Genomic DNA, 21,444 nt, shown 5'->3' on the forward strand with positions numbered 1-21,444 from the left:
GTACATGCACTATGATTACAACCATATAAAAGCATATCTGTACGTGGCAAAGGCTGAAAATGAATACGGAAAATAACCTCTTAAGTATGGAATCTTTGGGATCTGGCATATACCAAGGAATTTTCCCATTTATAGAAAAGATCAATCCATATAAAGACAAATAACCTTATAAAGTTTTTGTTCTTAAGCTATTTTCTCTTGGCCTAATGTTTTAATCTTTTTGGTACCATGAATGGTACCAACACTGACTTTATTATTTTTTTTAAGTTTTATTTTTTTTTAGTAATCTCTACACACAGCATGGGGCTCGAACTCATGACCACAAGATCAAGAGTTGTATGTTCCACTGACTGAGCCAGACAGGCACCCCCCAACACCGACTTCAAACAAAAGCAATTAGTACTAGTATAACTTAATGATGAACAAACCATAAGCAAGGCCAATGACATGCTCCAGGTGGTAGATGCCTCACCAAATACTTCATTTTATAAGGGGATTCCACTTGTGGGCTATCTTAATGACAGTGATAATACTAATGATAGCAGCTGTCATTTACTAAGCATCTATTATGTCCTAGATTCCTTAAATACATTTCATCCTCACAACCTATAGATAGTATTATTAACATCTTACAGGTGAGGAAACTTAGGCACAAAGAAGTTAAGTCATATAGATAGTAAATAGCAGCATCAAGATTTAAACCTGCATGTCTGTGGCTTCAAAGTCCATATTCTGTTGTTTCATAGCATGAATAACCAGATTTGGGTGTATTAAGAGGGTATAATTATGAGTAATTTTTCACCTTATCTTCAAAGTCTTCTAAAACATTGTTGTCTTGTTTTCATGATACAGTATTATAAAAAAGAATAAGTATTATAAATAGTATAGTCAGGGGCGCCTGGGTGGCGCAGTCGGTTGAGCGTCCGACTTCAGCCAGGTCACGATCTCGCGGTCCGTGAGTTCGAGCCCCACGTCAGGCTCTGGGCTGATGGCTCGGAGCCTGGAGCCTGTTTCTGATTCTGTGTCTCCCTCTCTCTCTGCCCCTCCCCCGTTCATGCTCTGTCTCTCTGTGTCCCAAAAATAAATAAAAACGTTGAAAAAAAAATTAAAAAAAATAAAAATAAAAAAATAAATAGTATAGTCAGTCTACTTCCTGGTCCAAGATAAAGAAGCAAAAATTACAAAAAAAAAAAAAAAAAAAAAAAAAAAAAAAAAGACATAAAAATCAAAGAACTTTCACTCTTGACTAACTGCTGTTAGTGGAGGTTAAAAATCCCAGAAAGTCAGGAGTTAATGAGATGAAAGCGAGGGTTGAGCAACAGTGGTGACAAGATAAAGGGGACTATTTTAGAAGTCAACGCACTGGAATGAATTCATGGCAGTTGCAAACATGGCTTGCTGGGCAGTAGTGGCAGCACTCAAGTATTCAGCTTTGAAAAGCAAGTCCCTGTCTTGAGGAGAGCAGGCAGCTTTGAGGATTAAAGAGAACAGGGCATAACCTGAGCACACGAAAAAGACAAGGATTTAGCTTTCAACTTGGAACACATGGTAATAATGGCAGGTGGATGCTGGGAGGGAAAAATCTAAGTGGGAGAGGTAAGAGAATGCTCTCATGGTATGCATGGCCTGGAGGACTTTGACACTCTTGATTATAATTATTCATCAGGACAAAAGCTCAGGGCTAAGACACTTCTACAAAGAAAAACTGATGTAACCAAAGAAAGGGAAGTTAGGTGAGCACAACTCTGAGACTGCATTTCAATCTAGCTGGGCCTACTTTGGTATTTTTAAGGACTCTCAATAGTTCGACCTCTCCAAGTCTGTGGCCCTAGGCATTGCATTCTGGACATTGGCATTGGTGCCCTGAGGATGGGAGGGGTACCGATACAGCACTACTCAGGAAAACCAGTACCTTCCACCTTAGTGGATTGCTGCTTCAGCTTTAAGTTCTTTGCGTGGGTCTTCCCCAGGTAGTGCGACTGGGCCACGACAGGGGAGGAAAAGGTCATGTTACAGATGGGGCAGCACTGGTTCTTGTCTTTGCTTCTGCTGTTCTTCTGGTTGGGAGAAAGAACACAGGTCTGATCACGCCACTGCCCAGCCAGAAAATCTTCCATGGTTCCCCATTGCCCACAGAAGAATGGGCATTCAAGGCCCCCTTCACACACTAACCCCAACCTACCTTTCTGGATCCTTCTCCAGCTACTTCATTTTAGGCTCTACTCACCATTCCCCACTTTATTCCCTGTTACTTCCTTGCTTTGTTTAGGTCATTCTTGCTCCCTAGAATGATCTTCCTTTTTTCCTGCCTGGCATATATCTGCTTAGCCTTCAAGACTCATACATATATGTCACTTCTTCTGGGAGACTTTTACTCAACTCAGTACACAATTATTGAGCTGCTTTGTGTGAGTATTCAGAAAATAATTAATCTTGTTCCTTCTCTGCATGCCTAGAGTACATTAAACAGATCTCTATCATAGCACTTGTCACCCAAACTGACAGTGTCATAGCTTAGGAGACTTTTCTGTGAACCAAAGTGCAGTGTTTGGGTATGGACCATTGGACTCATCTTTGTTTCCTATCCTTAGCACCCTGCTGGAGTCTGACAAATAGTAGATACTCAGGATTTGTTGAACAAGCAGATATTATTTGTTGATTGTGATTACACCAGAAAACAATGTATTTCAAGCCTATGTTAAGAGCTCCCAGCCTCTCTCTGAGGTCTGATCTCTGAATAAAGTATTCATTCTAAGAGGATTTTTTAATCCTGGCACTATTGACATTTTGGAGTAAATAATTCTTTGTTGCAGAGGAAGAAGAAAGTCAGTCACTTCATTTGAACTACTGGGCCACCCTGAGAGTTGAAGTAATCAAGATACAAAGAGGTGAAGTGACTTGTCTAGCGTCCCAAAGTTGATCTTGTCTCTCTGAATTCTAAATCATAAGCAGAAGGGCAACTAGGGGATGGGTCCAGTGAATTTGGAGAAGGGATGAGCAAGGCCCTTCCACGCCTGTGAACACTGTAATAGGAGGCTATCTGTAAATTTTCATTCATTGAGCATCCATCAAGAATTGTAATTTTACCTTACAATACCCTTAAAAGGTAGGAATTATTATCTCCATTTTATGAATAAAGTACAGAGAGATTAAGTGATTTGCCCAAAGTCATCAAACCAATAAGTTGCAGAGCTAGTATAGGGCCCTAGTCTGCTACTTCTTATCCCATGACATTTGAACAACCTCCCATAAAACAAAATTAATGGTACCCTTGAGGGATTAGGATTGTTTCAGCATAATTCTCACAGTATTTCTAAGCCAAAAAGCAATGCATTTACACCTCAATCAGAACAGGCATTTGGAAAGTTGTTTCTTCCACCTGTTTATTCAAAACATTCAAGTGCTGAACTCAGCTCTTTCCCTCCCATTTCAAGAAAGCAAGCAGCCTGGTTTCCTTCCACTTTTTCTCCTTGAGTAGTAAATGAGAAGCTTTTGGTCCTGCTCCAATAAACCACTGGGTGGTAATGCATAACAATGGCTCCATATACTGAGCCGTTGTGTGTTTGGTGCTTTTGACAAATTTTCCCTCATTTTAGGTTGGAAAAATCCTAAAATGTTGATATTAACATCCTCATTTTTATGGAGGAAGAAATCAAGGCTCAGAGAAGTAACAACACTTGTCCAAGTCACACAACATGGCTAGGATTTGAAGCCAATTCAGTCTGACTCAAAGCCCACATTCTTTCCACCACACCAACCTGCCTGCTGGCTTCATCAGGAAGCGAGTGGTCTCAACATGGCAGCTGGATTACCTGATCTGAGTCTAGCTTCTTCGTTTCCCCCTTTAATGTCTCCATTCCATGGATTGCTAGGTATCTCTTCACTTTGTTGGCATGTTTTTTGCTCTGCAAGAACCCAGGAAAAAGATCAAAGATAGCCAAATGCCATTTCATATCTAACAAGGCACTCAAAAACACTAGATTTTCATTTGATTCATCCTCACAAAAATTTTGAGGAGAGGGTGGGAGAAGAAACCTAGTTTATTGAGTTCCTACTCTGTTTAAACCACTTTAAATGCTATCAAATCTAATCTTCACAGCAATCTATGAGAAAATTATCATCATCTCTGTCGTACTGATAAGGAAACTAAGGCTGAAGATGGTGAGGTTTCTTGCCCAAGATGAGCAGCAGAGCTGTGATTCTAACTCGGTCTATTTAAAGCCAAAGTGCATACTTTCTACTACATTAAGCTGAGAAGGAAGACTAAGTATAATGATCTTGATTTGGACGGGAGAAATGAGATGCAAAAAATTAAGTCAATCTTCAAGTCACAGTCAACATGCATGGAGGTGATGTCTGGGTGGCTAAGAAGGAAGTGAGGGCTTGGCACGGAGTGTGCAAAGTAAAGTTTTTCTTTTTTTTTGGTGTGTGTGTGTGTGGCGGGGGGAGTAAAGTATTTAAAGGTACAGTGGCATACCTGGTAGTGTGCCAGCTTCTGGGACTCAGAAATTAGCAAGGCGCAGCAAACCTTACACTGAGTATTGGTAAAGAGACACTGGTTCTTCTGGATCATGTGCTCCACTACAGAGAGGAAAATAAAAAAATCTTTGAGTTAAAAACCTGCTTCAACAGTGCCGTCTTTGAACCCTCTCAAACACAGGCACTGAGTAACGGAATGCCATACCATCATATCTCGGCAAAGCTTTGTCACCCCTCACCTATGTTTTCATGACGCATGCTATGTTCTCACATCACTTACCTAATTACTTACTTTACAACTTCGTGTAAGGCAATTTTCTTTACTAAGTAATTTTTTTTGAAATATAATTGACATATAACATTGTATTAGTTTCAGGTATACAATATAATGATTCGATATTTGTATATATTACAAAATGGTCACCATGATAGATCTAGTTAACATCTGTCACCATACATAGTTATAAATCTTTTTCTCGTGATGAGAACTTTTCAGATTTACTCTCTTAGCAACTTTCAAATATACAATACAGCATTAACTATAATCACCATGCTATAAATTCTTTTAAAAAGGAATCTTTAAGGGCGCCTGGGTGGCTCAGTTGGTTAAGCGTAGGACTCTTGATTATGGTTCGGGTCATGATCCCAGGGTTGTGGGATTAAGCCCTGTGTTAGGGCTCAGTGCGGAGCCTGCTTGGAATTCTCTTTCTCCTTCTCTCTGTGCCTCTCCCCTCCTGTTTTTTTTTTTCTTTCTTTTTAAAAAAATGAATCTTTAGATCATAAACTTAAACTAGATACCAATAAAAATGAAATAATTCTAGCCAGACACTGGTGACAGGCTTGGAGCTCTCCCTTAAAAGAATAAGAGAGCAGCAACTATGAAGAGAGGTGTTGAGACATGGCAGCACCTGAGACTTCTTCCCAGATAGAATCAGAAAGATTGAAAGACTTGAAAAGGGAATCATTTTTTCATTCTTTGTAAAAAAAATTGTAATGATAAATTCTTTATCTTTTTATTATTTGTGAACATTTTCTGTGGAATTAAAAATGAAGCCACCCCCAAATTTATTCCACTATAAGATCAACAGCATTTGCTGATTTTACTATTTTATTGTATTTTATTTTTATTTTTATTAAAAAAAAATTTTTTTTTCAACGTTTATTTATTTTTGGGACAGAGAGAGACAGAGCATGAATGGGGGAGGGGCAGAGAGAGAGGGAGACACAGAATTGGAAACAGGCTCCAGGCTCTGAGCCATCAGCCCAGAGCCTGACGCGGGGCTCGAACTCACGGACCGCGAGATCGTGACCTGGCTGAAGTCGGACGCTCAACCGACTGCACCACCCAGGCGCCCCTGTATTTTATTTTTAAAATATTTTATGTAATCTCTACACCCCATGTGGGGCTCAAACTCACAACCCCAACATCAAGTGTTACATACTTGATGCCTACTGAGCCAGCTAGGTGCCCCACATTTTCTGATTTTAAGAATTTACATTGGTATAACTGTACATACAGAATTGGTTAGAAAATTGCATTGGGGTTTAGTTATTAAAAGACTAGAACATTCTTTTTGTATGGAAATAATGTGTTTGTTTATTAGGGAAACATTAAAAATTGGTTTATTTTGAATAAATCAGAAGATTTGAAAAGAAGTTTTGGAGGATAAGTATCAATTAGAAGATGCTGCTGGATAATCTTTTACCTTCAGGAAAAAAGGTAAATTAATCCTGTTATTATATAGTAAACATAAACTATAATCTAATACCAGTTAAATGTGTATGGTACAAACCACGGTTAGGATCTTGGGTTCCCCAGTCATGTTGACTTGGGTTCAAATCCTGCCGCTGTTACTTACTGTTACTGTGTGATTTTATAGAAATTACTTAATCTCCTCCTGTGGTTTTCCTTTGTTTAAAATGGGGATACAGAAGTCCTGCCTCATCTGCAGTTTCACTTCCTGTGATTTCAGTTACCCACAGTTAACCGCAGTCTGGAAGCAGATGATCTTCTTTCTTACACATCAATATAGTAGCCTAACGCTGTGTCACAATGCCTACGTCATTCACCTCACTTTATCTCACCATATAGGTATTTTATCATTTCACGTTACCACAGGGTAAGTACAGCACAGTAAGATATTTTGAGAGAGAAACAGAGATACCACATTCACATGAATTTTATTACAGTATATATATTTTTAATTTTTTTTAACGTTTACTTCTTATTGAGAGAGAGACACACACAGAGCATGAGCAGGGGAAGGGCAGAGAGAGGGGGAGACACAGAATCCGAAGCAGGCTCCAAGCTCCGAGCGGTAAGCACAGAGACCGACACGGGGCTCGAACTCACAAACTGTGAGATCATGACCTGAGCCGAAGTTGGTCGCTCAACCAACTGAGCCACCCAGGCGCCCCACAGTATATCGTTATAATTGTTTTATTTTACTAAGTTATTGTTGTCAATCTCTTATTACTGTGCCTAATTTCTAAATTAAACTTTATCATAGGTATGTATGTATATAGGAAAAAACACAGTGTATATAGGGTTTGGTACCATCTGTGGTTTTAGGAATTCAGTAGGGGTCTTAGAATATATCCCCCATGAATAAAGGAGACTACTGTACTAGTAACTTGTATCTCATTGAATGTATTCTCCTTGTGGTTTTTCCATACAAAGCAGTGCAATGTCTGGCTTAGTGCATGCTCACTGTCAGTGTTATATGTCAAATTCTTTTTCGGGTCCTGTGGTTCTAAGCAAATTAATTATTTTCTATGTTGTACCTGTGAAGGTTTTTTTTTTTTTTTTTTTTAAGATTTTATTTTAAGTAATCTTTATGCCCAACATGGGGCTTGAAGCCCAAGATCAAGAGTTGCATGCTCCACCAACTAAGTCAGCTAGATGCTCCAGGATATTTCTTTTTTTAAAATTTTTTAATGTTTATTTATTTTTGAGAGAGAGAGAGAGGAAGAGACAGAATCCGAAGCAGGCTCCAGGCTCTGAACTGTCAGCACAGAGCCTGATGCATGGCTCGAATTCACAAGCTGTGAGATCATGACCTGAGCTGAAGTCGGACACTTAACCGAATGAGCCAGCCAGGAGCCCCTCCAGGGTATTTCTTATTCTATAACTTGATATGTGTTAAATTTTTTCTCACTGTTCTTGATCTGACTTTGAAACACCTAAAATCAGCTAACATATTACACAAGTTCTACACTGTAGGTACCTATGATATTAACCTGTTCTTTTTTTTTAAGTTTATTTTGAGAGAGAGAGAGAGAAGAGGGACAGAGGGAAAGGAAAGGGTGGCAGGGAGAGGGAGGGAGAGAGAGGGAGAGAGAGGGAGGGAGAGGGAGAGAACGTGAGTGGTGGAGGGGGGGGCAGGGGGAGAGAGAGAGAGAGAAAGAAACCACGAGATCATGACCCTAGCCAAAACCAAGAGTTGGATGCTCAACTGACTGAACCATCCAGGCGCCCCCATATTAGCTTGTTTTTAATCACTGGGCCCAGAGAATTAAGCCTTACCTTTGGAGAGAAGTAAAATTTCACCCAGGGCATGAGTTCTATAATGACACCAATAATCTGAGGCAGGGCAGAGTTCAGAAAACCATGAGGGGACAGCAAGCCCATGTTTTATATTTTTCACTCTGGAGCAAAACATGGCCAAGATGCCTTGCAGGGAGATTCTTGGTAGGAAACTTTTAAGGTGACTTTCCCTACTCTACAAGATCTAAAGTTTATCTATGCCAGCCCTTTTGGGCAGAAAGGCTATTGTCTGGCTGTATTTCTGCCCCTTAGAATCTGTTTATTTCCACATTTTTCTCCTATGGTGATTGGTAAATTTTTGTGAAAGACCTTGCCAGGCTCATCTGGGTTCAGAGAAACCAAGGAAAGTGGATCTGTCAACATATCTGGGCCAGAGTTAATTAATTAATTAATTAATTTTTAAGTAGGCCCCACACTGGGTGTGGAGCCAAATTTGAGGCTTGAACTAACAACCCTGAGATCAAGACCTAAGCTGGTATCAAGACTCGGATGTTCTGTCCCAGAACTTTTATTTTAAAGGGAGAATGAGAGGCTACTCAGAATGCAAAGCTCAGGGCACCTGGGTGGCTCAATTGGTTTAGTGTCCAACTCTTGATTTTGGCTCAAGTCATGATATCACAGTTCCTGAGATTGAGCCCTATGTTGGGCTCTGTGCTGACAGCACAGAGTCTGCTTGGGATTCTCTCTCTCTTTCTCTCTCTCTCAAAATAAATAAACTTAAAAAAAAAAAAAAAAGGGGCGCCTGGGTGGCTCAGTCGGTTAAGCGGCCGACTTTGGCTCAGGTCATGATCTCACGGTCAGTGAGTTCGAGCCCCGCGTCGGGCTCTGTGCTGACAGCTCAGAGCCTGGAGCCTGTTTCAGATTCTGTGTCTCCCTCTCTCTGACCCTCCCCCGTTCATGCTCTGTCTCTCTCTGTCTCAAAAAATAAACGTTAAAAAAAAAAAAAAAAAAAAAAAGGATTGCAAAGCCCACAAGGGGGAGATGGTACCCAGGAGTAAGAGTCCAGCCATCCTCTCCAGACCTGAAGATGCTGGATTTCTTTCTTTCTTTCTTTCTTTTTTTTTTTTTTTTTTTTCAACGTTTATTTATTTTTGGGACAGAGAGAGACAGAGCATGACCGGGGGAGGGGCAGAGAGAGAGGGAGACACAGAATCAGAAACAGGCTCCAGGCTCTGAGCCATCAGCCCAGAGCCCGACGCGGGGCTCGAACTCACGGACCGCGAGATCGTGACCTGGCTGAAGTCGGACGCTTAACCGACTGCGCCACCCAGGCGCCCCTCTTTCTTTTTTTTTTAATTAAAGGAGATGAAATTCTTTTACTGTTTTAAGTTTCTTTATTTTTTTTTTTAAATAATTTGTTAATGTTTATTTATTTTTGAGGGAGAAAGAGAGAGGGAGCGGCAGAGAGAGAGGGGACAGAGGATCTGAAGCAGGCTTCGCACTGACAGAAGAGAGCCCGATGCGGGGCTCGAACCTACAAACCGCGAGATCATGACCTGATCTGACGCTTAACTGACCGACCCCCCCAGGTGCCCCAATGAAATTCTTTTTCAAAGATATTCAGAATCTGACTTCCAAAGACTAAACAGGGCAGAGACCATGTTGTTTATGACTTTGTATCCCCAGTATCTAGTATGATACCTGACCCATAGCAGGAGCTTGGTAAATAACTACTAAATGAAAAAGAGGCACCTCTCTGGCCTCAGAGTATATCCACACAGTCCATAAATATATATTCAGAATACATTCTATGTGCCAGCACTGGGGCCATATCAACAAAACACAGTACAAAGTAAATAAAAAGCAAAATAGTGACAGAGAGGGAGAAATGCTATGAAAACAAAATCAGTGCTAGAGAATGATGGGGGCAACACAGTCAATGAAGACCATCTTAGGAGACATCAGCCACAAGGAGGTCTGGGGGAAATAGTGTTGCAGCCTGAGACAGTGCCAAATCTCTGAGGCAGGGATGAGTTTGGCATATTCAAAGAAGGGAAAGGAGGTCAATGTGGCATGAGTATGGTGAATGAGACAAAAGTGGTAGGAAATAAAGCTGGAGAGGCAGTGTGAGGCCTACAAGATCATTTTGGATGAATACAAAGCCTCAGAAGCCATGATTTGAACTATGGATTTTGTTTTTAGTGCAAGGAGAGGCAATAAGATCTGGCTTATGTTTTGGAAAGAATACTCTGATCATTGTGTCAGTAGACTGTATGGAGATGGCAATGGAGGTTGGCAATGGAGACAGAGAAAAGTGCATGGATTTGGAATTACGTTCTAGAAGTAGATCTGATACACAATTTCTTTGATTTGATGTGAGAGAATGAAGGAAGGAGTCAAGGGTAACTCCTAGATTTTGAACTTGAGAAACTAAACTAAGATGAGATGAAAACTGGAGGAAGACAGCCTTGGAGGAGAATTTAAGACTTTTCTTTGGCTATGTTAAACATGAGTGGTCTATCAGATATATGTGTAGAGATATCAAGTAGTCAGTTGAAGATTCAAGTCTGGAGCTCAAGGGAGAGGTCAGAACCAGAGATGTAAGTTGAGAATCATCAATATATCAATCATAAATAAGGCTATGGGCTAGAAAAGAATGCCTAGTATAGATGGAAAAGGAAGGAGGCCCTGGGATAGAGTCTTAGAGCCCTTCAAACCCTGAGAGAGAACTGTCCAGCTAAGCCTTTCCTAAATTCCTGACCCATAAAAACCACGAGAGGTTCACAAGGTTGGAGGAAGCTAAGGTCCACATTGGGAAAAAGAGCTTCATAAATTATCAGAATTCTGAGAAGGTGGCCTGAATGTGCATCTGGGTTGCCCTGATATCCATACATAACACTACTACGTCTCCAAAATTGGTCAGATTTGACATAAGAAATCTGATGCTTAGAAAAATCAGTGGAGGGGTGCCTGGGTAGCTCATGGTTAAGTGTCCAACTTCAGGTCACTATCTCACAGTTGGTAGTTCAAGCTTTACATTGGGCTCTATGCTGACAGCATGGAGTCTACTTGGGATTCTCTCTCTCCTCCTCTTTCTCTGTCCCTCCCCCACTCATGATTTCTCTCTCTCTCTCTCAAAATAAGTAAACTTAAAAAAAAAAAAACAACAACAACATTGGACAGGCTGAAGGTACTAGGTTGGGCCTCCACAAATGTCTCTAGGAACAATATATGACTGTTTCAACAGAAGATCTATAGTGTCTGAGGCTTCCATCACAGCCTTGCTGGAAGTAAGAAGCTTCCATTGTCAATGACCCTACATCTCAGCCCATAAAGCTGGATAAAGGATGCTGATGCTGCAACACTGATGTAGGATGATCTCATAATCCAATGATCTATCTTTCTTTCTTTCTTTCTTTCTTTCTTTCTTTCTTCCCCCCCCCCCATTTTAGAGAGAGGGAGAGAGAGCATGAGTGGGGGAGAGGATCAGAGGGAGGGAGGGGAAGAGGGAGGGAGGGAGAGAGAGAGAGAGAATATCTTAACAGACTCCATACTCAGCACAAAGCCTGACATGGGGCTTGATCCCATGATGCTGGGATCATGACCTGAGCCAAAGGGTCAGCCGCCCAACCGACTGAGTCACCCAAGCACCCCTCCATGACCTTTATTGACCATAACAATAGCCAACAGCCATACGAATATGGTCTTCACTGCATTTGTGTCTTCCCTATATTATGATAAGACATGATTGGCAGGATTTAATTTGTATCCATATTGTAGCCAACTATCTAGATGTATGGGGAAGAGACTAAGAGATCTGGCATAGGGCTGATTTTCACAAGGTCAATGAAGTATGGACAGAGACAGCTGGTGTAGAGAAGCAAGATAATTCATAAACTTAAGGAATTTAGGGAAAGTAGTATTTGGGGGAGAAAATGATCATGACACCTCAATTCAAGTTACAATTGTCTTTGGGTGACTTAATGTGCCTTAAGTTGCCTTAGGATACTTAGGGCCAGAATAGCTGGCGTGACTAAACCTTCTCCAATATTCCAATTAATGGTGAACACCGCTAATCTATAATGACTTACTATTCCTTTTTTTTTTTTTAAGTTTATTTATGTACTTTGACAGAGAGCAAGCTAGAGAGGGGTAGAAAGAGGGAGGGGAGAGGGAGAGGGAGAGGGAGAGGGAGAGGGAGAGAGAGAGAGAGAGAGAGAGAGAGAGAGAGAGAATCCCAAGCAGGTTCCACACTTCCAGCAAGGAGCTCAATGTGGGGCTCAAACCCACAAACCGTGAGATTGTGACCTGAGTTGAAACACAGAGTCGGACACTTAACCAAATGAGCCACCCAGGCGCCCCATGACTTGCTATTCCTTGGGCCTTAGAATCTCAACTCAGCTCCACAGAAATTCATCAGTTGTCTGAAGTTGGTTCTCAGGGATAGATATAACCTATTTAGAACCCTGCTTCTTATTGTTTATTAGGAGGTAGTGGATTTCTAGGTACAACTATAGTTAGAAAGCAGTAAACAACAAAAGATCCTAGTAAAAGCAAGCTGGACATAATCTACCAGTGGGTCAGACTGTTTAGGCAGTGCAGTCTAACAGGCAGGGTGGTCTACAAGAATGAATTGGACATTAGCCCCGTTAAGGTTATTTAGCTTCAGCACTTCTATCTATTTTGTGAATCCATACTGTTGATGGTGTGTAAAAACTCAAATTTTATTATCAAAAAAGGCATGAAGAAAACAAATGTAATGGCATTGATGATGTGGTGTTAAAAAGTTTTCTACTTAAAATACGTATAACACAGAGTTGAGCTGAAAGCACAATAAATGAAATGAAAAAACCACTAGAAAAAATCAGTATCAGTTTCTAAGTGGCAGAAGAATCAGTGAACTTGCAGATAGATCAACAGAAATACTCAAACTGAAGAAAAGAGAAAAAGAAAATTGATAATGAACAGAGCCACAGATACATGTGGGATACATCAAGCATACCAAACAAATACATACCAAACATATATATGGGGAGTCTCAGAAGAAGAGAAAGGAATAGGAAAAAAACCCACATATTTGAAGAAACAATGTCTGAAAACTTCCCATATTTGATCAAAGAAAAACATTAATCCATACAGCTAAAAGCCTCAAGGTACTCAAAATATGATAAATACCAAGAGATCTACACCTAGATACATCATAGTCAAACTACTGGAAGATAGAAACTCTTCAAAGCAGCAAGAGAAAGATGACTCATCCTGTACAGTGGAATAATTTGATTAATGACTTACTTCTTATCTGTAACAATGAAAGCCAGAGAGCAGTGGAATAACATATTCAAAGTAGTGAGAAAGATAAACACTGTCAACTAATAATTCCATGTCCAGTAAAACTATCCTTCAAACAGTATGCTATGTGACAGAAGCCAGTCACAAAAGGCCACATATTATACAATTCAATTTACATGAAACATCCAGAATAAGCAAATCTATAGAAACAGAAAGGAGATAAACAATTGTCAGAGGTGACTGCTAATGGGTGTAGGGTTTCTTTCCGGGGTGATGAAAATGTTCTAAAATTAGATAGTGGTGATGGTTGCACAATTCTGTGAATATACTAAAAACCACTAAATTATATATTTTACAAAGGTGCATTTTATGGTATATGAATTATGTATCAATAAAGATGTTATTTTAAAAAATATATACTTTGGGGCGCCTGGGTGGCTCAGTTGGCTGAGCATCCGACTTTGGCTCAGGTCATGATCTCGCGGTTCGTGGGTTTGAGTCTGGCGTCGGGGTCTGTGCTGACAGCTCAGAGCCTGGAGCCTACTTCAGATTCTGTGTCTCCCTCTCTCTGCCCCTCCCCTGCTCACACTCTGTCTCTCCCCCTCTCTCAAAAATAAATAAACATTAAAAAAATTGTTTTTTAATAATAAAAAAATATATATATATATACTTTAAGACTGAAAACACAATAAAGACATTCCCAGATAAAGACTGAGAGAATTCACTGTTAGCAGGTTTGCCTTGCAAGAAATACTAAAGAAAGCCCTGCTAGCTGAAAGGAAGTGGTACTAAGTGGTAATGAATCCAGAAGAAGAAAAAAGAACACCAGAAATGGTAAATATGTATGCTAATATAAAAGACATTATAAATATTTTTTTAATATTTTTTTAATCTTTAAATAAAATCAATAAAAATTTTTTTTAATCTTTATTTACTTTTAAGAAAGAGAGAGACAGAGTATAGGGGAAGGGTAGAGGCAGAGACAGAGGGAGACACAGAATCTGAAGCAGGCTCCAGGCTCTGGCTGTCAGCACAGAGTCCAACACGGCGCTTGAACTCACGAAACGCGAGTTCATGACCTGAGCTGAAGTTGGATGCTTAACCGACTGAGCCATCCAGGCGCCCACCCCAAAAAATTTTTTAATGTTTTTTTTGAAAGAGAGAGAGAGACAGAGTGTGAGTAGGGGAGGGGTAGATAAAGAGGGAGACACAGAATCCAAAGCAGGCTCCAGGCTCTGAGCTGTCCGCACAGAGCCAGATGAGGCACTCAAATCCACAAACTGTGAGATCATGACCTGAGCTGAAGTCGGAGGGTTAACTGACTGAGCCACCCAGGTGCCCCATAAATATACTTTTTTTAATAACTTCTCTTCACTTCTTTAGAAGAGATGTTGTATAAATCAATAATTATGACACTGAATAATTAGGTTTATAACATATATCAATGTAACAAATATGACAATAATAGTACAAAGGAGGGTGAGGAATGGAGCACTATTAGAGGAATGTTTTTATACATTTTATCAGATTTAAGTTAGTATTAATTTGAAGTAGACTGTGATGAGTTAAGATGCATCATATAGTCCCTCGAGCACTAAGAAAATACAATTAAAAAGTAAAAAAAAAAAAAAAAAAAAAAAAAAAGGGCACCTGGGTGTCTTGGTTGAGAGTCTGACTTCAGCTTAGGTCACAATCTCACGGTTCATGGATTTGAGCCCCACATCGGGCTCTGCTATCAGCACAAAGCCTGCTTCAGATCCTGTCTCCTTCTCACTCTGCCCCTTCTCTGCTTGTGCTCTCTTTCTCAAAAATAAATACATTAAAAAAAAAAAGTATAAAAAATTGACAGAGGAAGTAAAATGGTCCACTAAAAAATACTAACCACAAAGGAAGTCAGTAAAGGAGAAAGGGAAGAACAAAATGAAAAGGAGATAAATAGCAAAATAGAAAATGTAAATCTAGCCATTATCAATAATTAAATTAAATGCAAACAGTCTAAACAGCCCACTCAAAAGCCAGAGACTGTCAAAGGATAAAAAGCAAGATCTATACAATGGGATTCTATTAGCAACAAAACATAATGAAGCACATAATGAATGCATGGTACAACGTGGCTGAACCTCAAAAACATGCTGAGAGAAGCCAAATGCATTCATATTGTATGATTTTATTTATATGAAATGTTCAGAAAAGGCAAATTTTAGAGACAGTGGTAGCCCAGGGCAGGAGGTAAGAGTGGAGATTTAATGTAAAGAAGCAGAAAGGAACTAACTGGAGTGACGGAAATATTCTAAAACAGAATTGTGGCTACACAACTCTATACTTTTAGCAAAAAAATCATTGCATTGTACAGTTAGAATGGGTGAATTTTATGGTATATAAATTATAACTCAATAAAAGTGCTAAGAGAAAAACAAAACAAAAACCTGGTGTTACAGGTATCTATCTAGACCTCATATAAATACTGGAAAGTGAGGACAGTAGGGAAATGAACTGGGTCCTAAGTGACATTGTACATTCATACACACACAAGCAATTCACTTTTTAGAGCACAGCTGCTGTGTTCTCTGCTTCAAGGTCCAGCAGATGCCTTCCCTGTCCCTCAAGGACAAAGGTCACTTCCTCTTTGTGCACGACCAATTCTTACACATTCCTCTTTACTGCACCCATTACATTATACTGAAACTGTTTTGGTGTCTGCTTCCTGGACTAGACTATAAACCCCTCCCAGGGGGAAGGACAGTATCTTCCTCATCTCTGTAGCTCTGATGCCCAGCCAGTCCTAGGAACTAAGCATACATCAATGATGGTCAAATTAGTGAAAGGAAAATTGGGGTGCGTTTGGGGGGATTTGTACCAAACAAGTTTGAAATTATGAGGGAGACAGAAGGCCCATATTAATTTAGTAGGAGTCAGACTAGACTAGTTTTCAAACTGGAGAAGTACATACAAGGGTATAGGTCTGTGTACCACAGACCCCAAATTTAAACATATCTTCTTTGGATGTAGTCAAAAAGTCCATTTTATCCCAGGACAATCAGTTCACAAGCAACATATTAAACTTTCCATGATTAGTCTGCTCAGCAAACAAACAAACCTTCTGATTTCCGAGCAGATTACTTGACAGGATTAGCACAGAAGGCCAGATGGTTCTTGTACTTCTGGACTGGAGTTAAGCAGCTAGTGGTAAGGACCATGAAGGGAGTCACGCAACCAGGTCAGGCCAGCCCTTTCCATCCTCCTCTACCTCCATCTTACCCAGTGCCAGGTCAAATGCAGAGCAAGCTAGGAAGCTTCAGCCCAGAAGTGCCCCCCAGTGTACCCTGTTCTTCACAACTTCGGGACAAGCCTAGGATACAAAGAAGTTGGACCCAAAGTATACCCTGGCCAGCTTTTCAGGCTCCTGGCCCCCATCGCATAAAAAGGACCCAGGTAGTAGAGACTCGACAAATAGAAACAGGGGTAAACCAGGTTCAGTCACCAAGGCCAGGAAGAACATGGGGTAAGAAGGCCTTCTGGAGTTCTTGCAAGTGTGGGGCATGAGAGAAGGGAGGCAAGATACACTAGGGGTGGGAGAACTTGGAGACTGGGACAATGGAGAGTCAGGGGAAAATGGTGGGGGGATAGCAGTCTGGCGGAGAAGGTTCTGTGGGTCTCCGAGAAGGCACGAATAGGAATTACAGTCCTCGAGTTTAGGGAAGAGCTGCGCTCTGGTGGATGAGAAAGGCGGGGGAACCCCCACCCCCAACGGTGTGAGCATGAGAAGGCCCTTTACTACTGGAGAGCGGAGACCTGATTCGCTGGGTGCGGCGGCCTCAATTTTCCGTGGAGCTGGCCCACGGTACCCAGGACCTGCTGGGCTGCACGAGTCAAGGAGTCCCGGGCGCGTCACGCAAGGGGGCGGGCCGGGCGCCAGGGGGTGTGACCGGAGACCCGGGGACTGGTCCGCGTTCCCAACCCGCGCTTCCTCCGCTCCCAGCGAAACGAGCGGGTGTGTGAGGGACTTACTGCCTCTGAGGTCCTCGGACTCACCTTCCTCCCTCCCCACTGGTTGGGCCCCGGACACTGCTTCCCACAGGCGGCGCGCCCTCTCGCGGTCGAAGCGCAGTCCGTCCGGTTCCCGGCCTTCTCGCTCCTCCGAGCTGTTGTATGGCAGGGCCCCTCCGCTGTCCGCGGCCTCCACGGTGCCCAACGCAGTATACTCCATCTTTCCTGCAAGCCGTAACCGGCAGATACCCGCTCATAAACCTTGGTCTCGCGAGATGTGGGTAGGAGGGTGACTTTGCCGGGCCAACAAGTCTCGCGAGGTTTGGGAGCTGCAGCCCGCGTTGCAATGCGGGCCTTGGTGCTTCCCTTTGATCGCTGGTGAGCCTCGGAGCGTGTTCCGTGGAACTGAAAGTTAGTCGCTGGTTTCACAGTAGCCCCCTTACTCTGATACAGGTTCGTGCAGGTTCTCACCTTGCTCACCATCAGCCTTTGACACTTCGAAATAGTTCTCTTGAAGGCCCTGTTACGTGGGAATATTTTCTCCGTTTTACTGTTAGGGAAACTGAGGCCTAGAACCTAAAAAAAGTTTACTCAAGTTTGCCACCAGAATGTAGTAGAGCTAGGACTCCATCTCCGTAATAAATGCCAGTTGAGTTTCAACTTCTACCTCCTAGCCCAGACCCCACCCCGCTACCCCTTAAACTCTCAATGCAACTGTCAAACCTGAAATTTTATCTTCCATCCCCACAGATCCTCCCCTAGACTTTCAGGAGCCACCATCTCTTGGCAAGGTTATTGTGGCATCTTCACTAGTCCTTTCCCTTGCCCTTCAGATATTCTCAGCACAACAGCCCTGGCAGTCCTCATAGCAAACCATGTCATGATACCCTGATGCTCATATTTTCCAACACTTTCCTATCGTACTCTTGATAAAAGCCAAAGAAAGTCCTTAGTTTAGCCAAAAGACCCTATACAGTCTGACTTCCTTTAACCTCCCTGATTTTATCTCCTACTGTGTTAGCCTCCAACACCTTCATTACTGTCCCAGTTACCCTGACCACCTGGATTGCATTTTCCCCATATATTCTCATGGCTCAGTCTTTCATTTCTTTCTCTGGCTACCCTATCTAAAACACACATGTCATGTTCTTCTTTCCTGCTTTATTATTTTTTCCTTCTTAACACTTAACATTATCAGACATAGTATGATTTTACTTTTTATCTTTTTTGTTTGTTTCCCCACTAGTAGGCACACCCCTAGAAAGTAGAGATTTTTGTCTATTTTGTTCTCAGATGGAACTCCAGCACCTTGAAATAGAGCCTGGGTTCTCATAGGTACATATAAAATATCTGTCAATTAATGAAATTTTTGATATAATTACCTTATTTCAACTTCATTTATTCAAATGCTTATTGAGAGTTTAATTATGAGTTAGATGTTGTTTTGGGCATTGGAATACAGTGGTGAACAAGACAGGGAATCTCTGGTATTGTGTTTTTCTACTGGAGGAGAGTGTAATAAGTCAACAGATTGTAATAAGTACTAAGAACATAAAACGAATATGTATTGGGTGAATGATGTGCAAGGAACATTAGTCAGGGTGGTCAGAGAAAGCCTCTAAAAAAACGACATTTTACCTAAGCCTGATTGATGAGAAGTGGGAGGCCATGTAAAGAACTGGTGAAGAATGTTCCAGGGAGAGGGAACAGGAGGTACAAAGCCCCTATGGCAGGAGTGAACTTGCTCCGTTGGGAGGAATAGGAAAAAGGACACTGTGGCTGGAGCCCAGTGAACAAGGGAGAAGTAATATTAGAGGAGGCAGAAAGAAAAAAAGAAAGAGACAGGTTTCTTGCCTGAGATCACACAGCTGACCAGCAAGAGATACTTATTTATACTGTAAATATTGAGCATTAGCTAGTGGCAGCCTTCATGCCTGACTCCTCTATAGTGTAATAGATGATTGATGTTTATGCAGTGTTTTATAGTTTATGAAGTGCCTTTAACATACGTTATAACATTAAATCCTCAGAGTGGTTTTCCTATGAAGGATTCTTTCTTATTGGACAGTAAAGAAACAGACTGGGAGAGGTGAAAGTTTTATCAGGGTCACACAGCTAGTTAATGACAGAGTCCATACTTGAACACCAGTCCTCAGACTGCACATCCATATCCTTTTGTCAGTACCAGATGACCAGCCTAAAAACCAATGACTGTACATTACTTATTAATCTTAAAGAAAGTTTCTACTTATCCAAATTTCCATAGCCCGAGTTATTCACTAGAAATCCCAAGGTATAGAGGACATTTTAGTCAAAATCCCAGAATTCAAGCATATATATTTAACACAATGGAGCAAAATACAGTCCCCCTCCCCTTGCTCCCATCTAATTAGATGCTCACAACTATTTATTTACTTATTTATTTATTTATTTATATTTATTTATTTTGAGAGAGACAGAGACAGAATGAGTGGGGGAGGGGCAGAGAGAGGGGGAGAGAGAGTCCCAACCAGGCTCTGCACGGGGCTTGAACTCATGAAACTGTGAGATCATGACCTGAGCTGAAGCTGGGAGTTGGATGCTTAACTGACTGAGTCACCCAGGCGCCCCTCAAAACAATTTAGATTTATTCTCCAGTGAATGCTACCATGATTTGTTTTCTGTGCCATTGAGGCAGAGTCCTGAGCTATGGTGCTGAGTGTCTGAACAGCCCTTTTTCTGCTTTGTCCTTGTGTAAGTGCTTTCAGTAATGGCCCAGGCCTGGACTCCTTGTTGGAACTTGACAGTGCATGTGATGGCTTGTATTTCGGGCTGGCGTTTATTTCTTCCCTGTGGAAAATGAGACCCACTTCCCAACATGTTCTGTGTATTGTTGCTATGAGAGAAGAACAATCCCAGGGAAATGGCTTTGCCGAGGGACAAATTGGCCACTGTTTGGCAGATTCTTCATTTGAGTAAACACTGATTGTGTATGTTCTCGGGCATGCAAACCCATAGTACAGAGCTTAGTAAACTATGGCTCTTATTCTCAGGGAGATTAAACTCTAAAGGTGAAAGTATCTATCGTATGCATAATATCATACAGTATGTGTTAACTGCTGTAGTAAGAAGTGACAACTGTTTTGATTGTACCTGGGATTTATAGAGGTGACTGAATGCTGATAAGAGTTCAGAGCCATTGAGAGTTTTATTATGCACACTTCCCAAGAGGAAGGGTTATGCCACGCCATGCAGAACCACAGTACACAGGGAAAGTACCAGGGTTGGTCAGGAGGCAGAAAGAACAGCCAAGAGCATGGCCCAGAGCCTTTATTGTAGTCAACACTGGAAGGAATGGGTGGGGCTAGGTAAGAAGTTGAGGATTGGCTAGTTTGAATAATTATAGCAGGGCTCCAGGCTATGGGAGTGGACCCTAGTAGTCTGGTACCTAGCTTTGGGCTGATTTAGGAAAGGGGGAGGGGCGCCTGGGTGGCGCAGTCGGTTAAGCGTCCGACTTCAGCCAGGTCACCATCTCGTGGTCCGTGAGTTCGAGCCCCGCGTCAGGCTCTGGGCTGATGGCTCAGAGCCTGGAGCCTGTTTCCGATTCTGTGTCTCCCTCTCCCTGCCCCTCCCCCGTTCATGCTCTGTCTCTTTCTGTCCCAAAAATAAATAAACCTTGGAAAGGGGGAATATTGGCTTGGTGTGTGAGTTAGATAAAAGATGGCTGGAGATGCTGACTTTGGATTGGTTGATTTGCATATGAAATGTGTGTTTAGTCGTTTGCCTAATCGTGAGAGGGGCCATTCCACCCTAGTCTTCAAAGATGTCAAAGCTTAATAAAATACAGAAAACAACAACAACAACAACAACAACAACAACATGATTAGTAAAACAACCAAGGCCAGTGTGAATGGAGTGGGATGATGAAGCCACAGCTGTGGGGGTCTTGATGGTTTCTGACTTACCTCATACGAGGCTTTCAACTTCTCAGCTCTGTGAACACATTTCTAGTTGTTAGAAGTGACCATAATTTAGGTTTTACTAACAGGATGTTAACAAGCATGGTTTGAGTCAGAATCTGAGATTGGTCCAAAACAGCAGGGTTTGCTCTTGAGGAAAACTGGAAAAGCTATGCTGGGGGCAGGGGAGAGAAGGAGGGCACATCTTTGCTGCAATCCTAGTCTACTTCTCAGGATGGGTTTTTTTATTTTATTTATTTTTAT

General features: G+C 41.6%; 1 protein-coding gene across 8 annotated transcripts in view; it reads right to left on the bottom strand.

Annotated features, from left to right (window-relative positions):
• The window catches only part of ZNF346 (zinc finger protein 346), a 30,642-nt gene extending 13,133 nt beyond the window's left edge, over positions 1-17,509 (bottom strand). For 5 of the 8 annotated variants that reach the window (XR_006703722.1, XM_045447456.1, XM_045447448.1 and 2 more), the window contains exons 1-4: positions 17,288-17,509; positions 4,478-4,581; positions 3,813-3,905; positions 1,913-2,057 (exon numbers count right to left, since the gene is read on the bottom strand). Coding sequence is in view for 7 of the 8 variants with exons in the window: in XM_045447456.1 (XP_045303412.1) it covers positions 1,913-2,057; positions 3,813-3,905; positions 4,478-4,581; positions 17,288-17,462 (517 nt within the window). In the remaining variant the exon portion in view is untranslated. Of the gene's footprint in view, positions 1-1,912; positions 2,058-3,812; positions 3,906-4,477; positions 4,582-8,585; positions 8,595-16,896; positions 16,959-17,283 lie in introns of all 8 variants that reach the window. The other 3 variants (XM_045447474.1, XM_045447464.1, XM_045447475.1) reach the window with 2 other exon arrangements.
• Positions 17,510-21,444: the final 3,935 nt, after the last annotated feature.

The sequence above is a fragment of the Leopardus geoffroyi genome, chromosome A1 (genome assembly GCF_018350155.1).
Source record: "Leopardus geoffroyi isolate Oge1 chromosome A1, O.geoffroyi_Oge1_pat1.0, whole genome shotgun sequence".
Lineage (NCBI taxonomy): Eukaryota > Metazoa > Chordata > Mammalia > Carnivora > Felidae > Leopardus > Leopardus geoffroyi.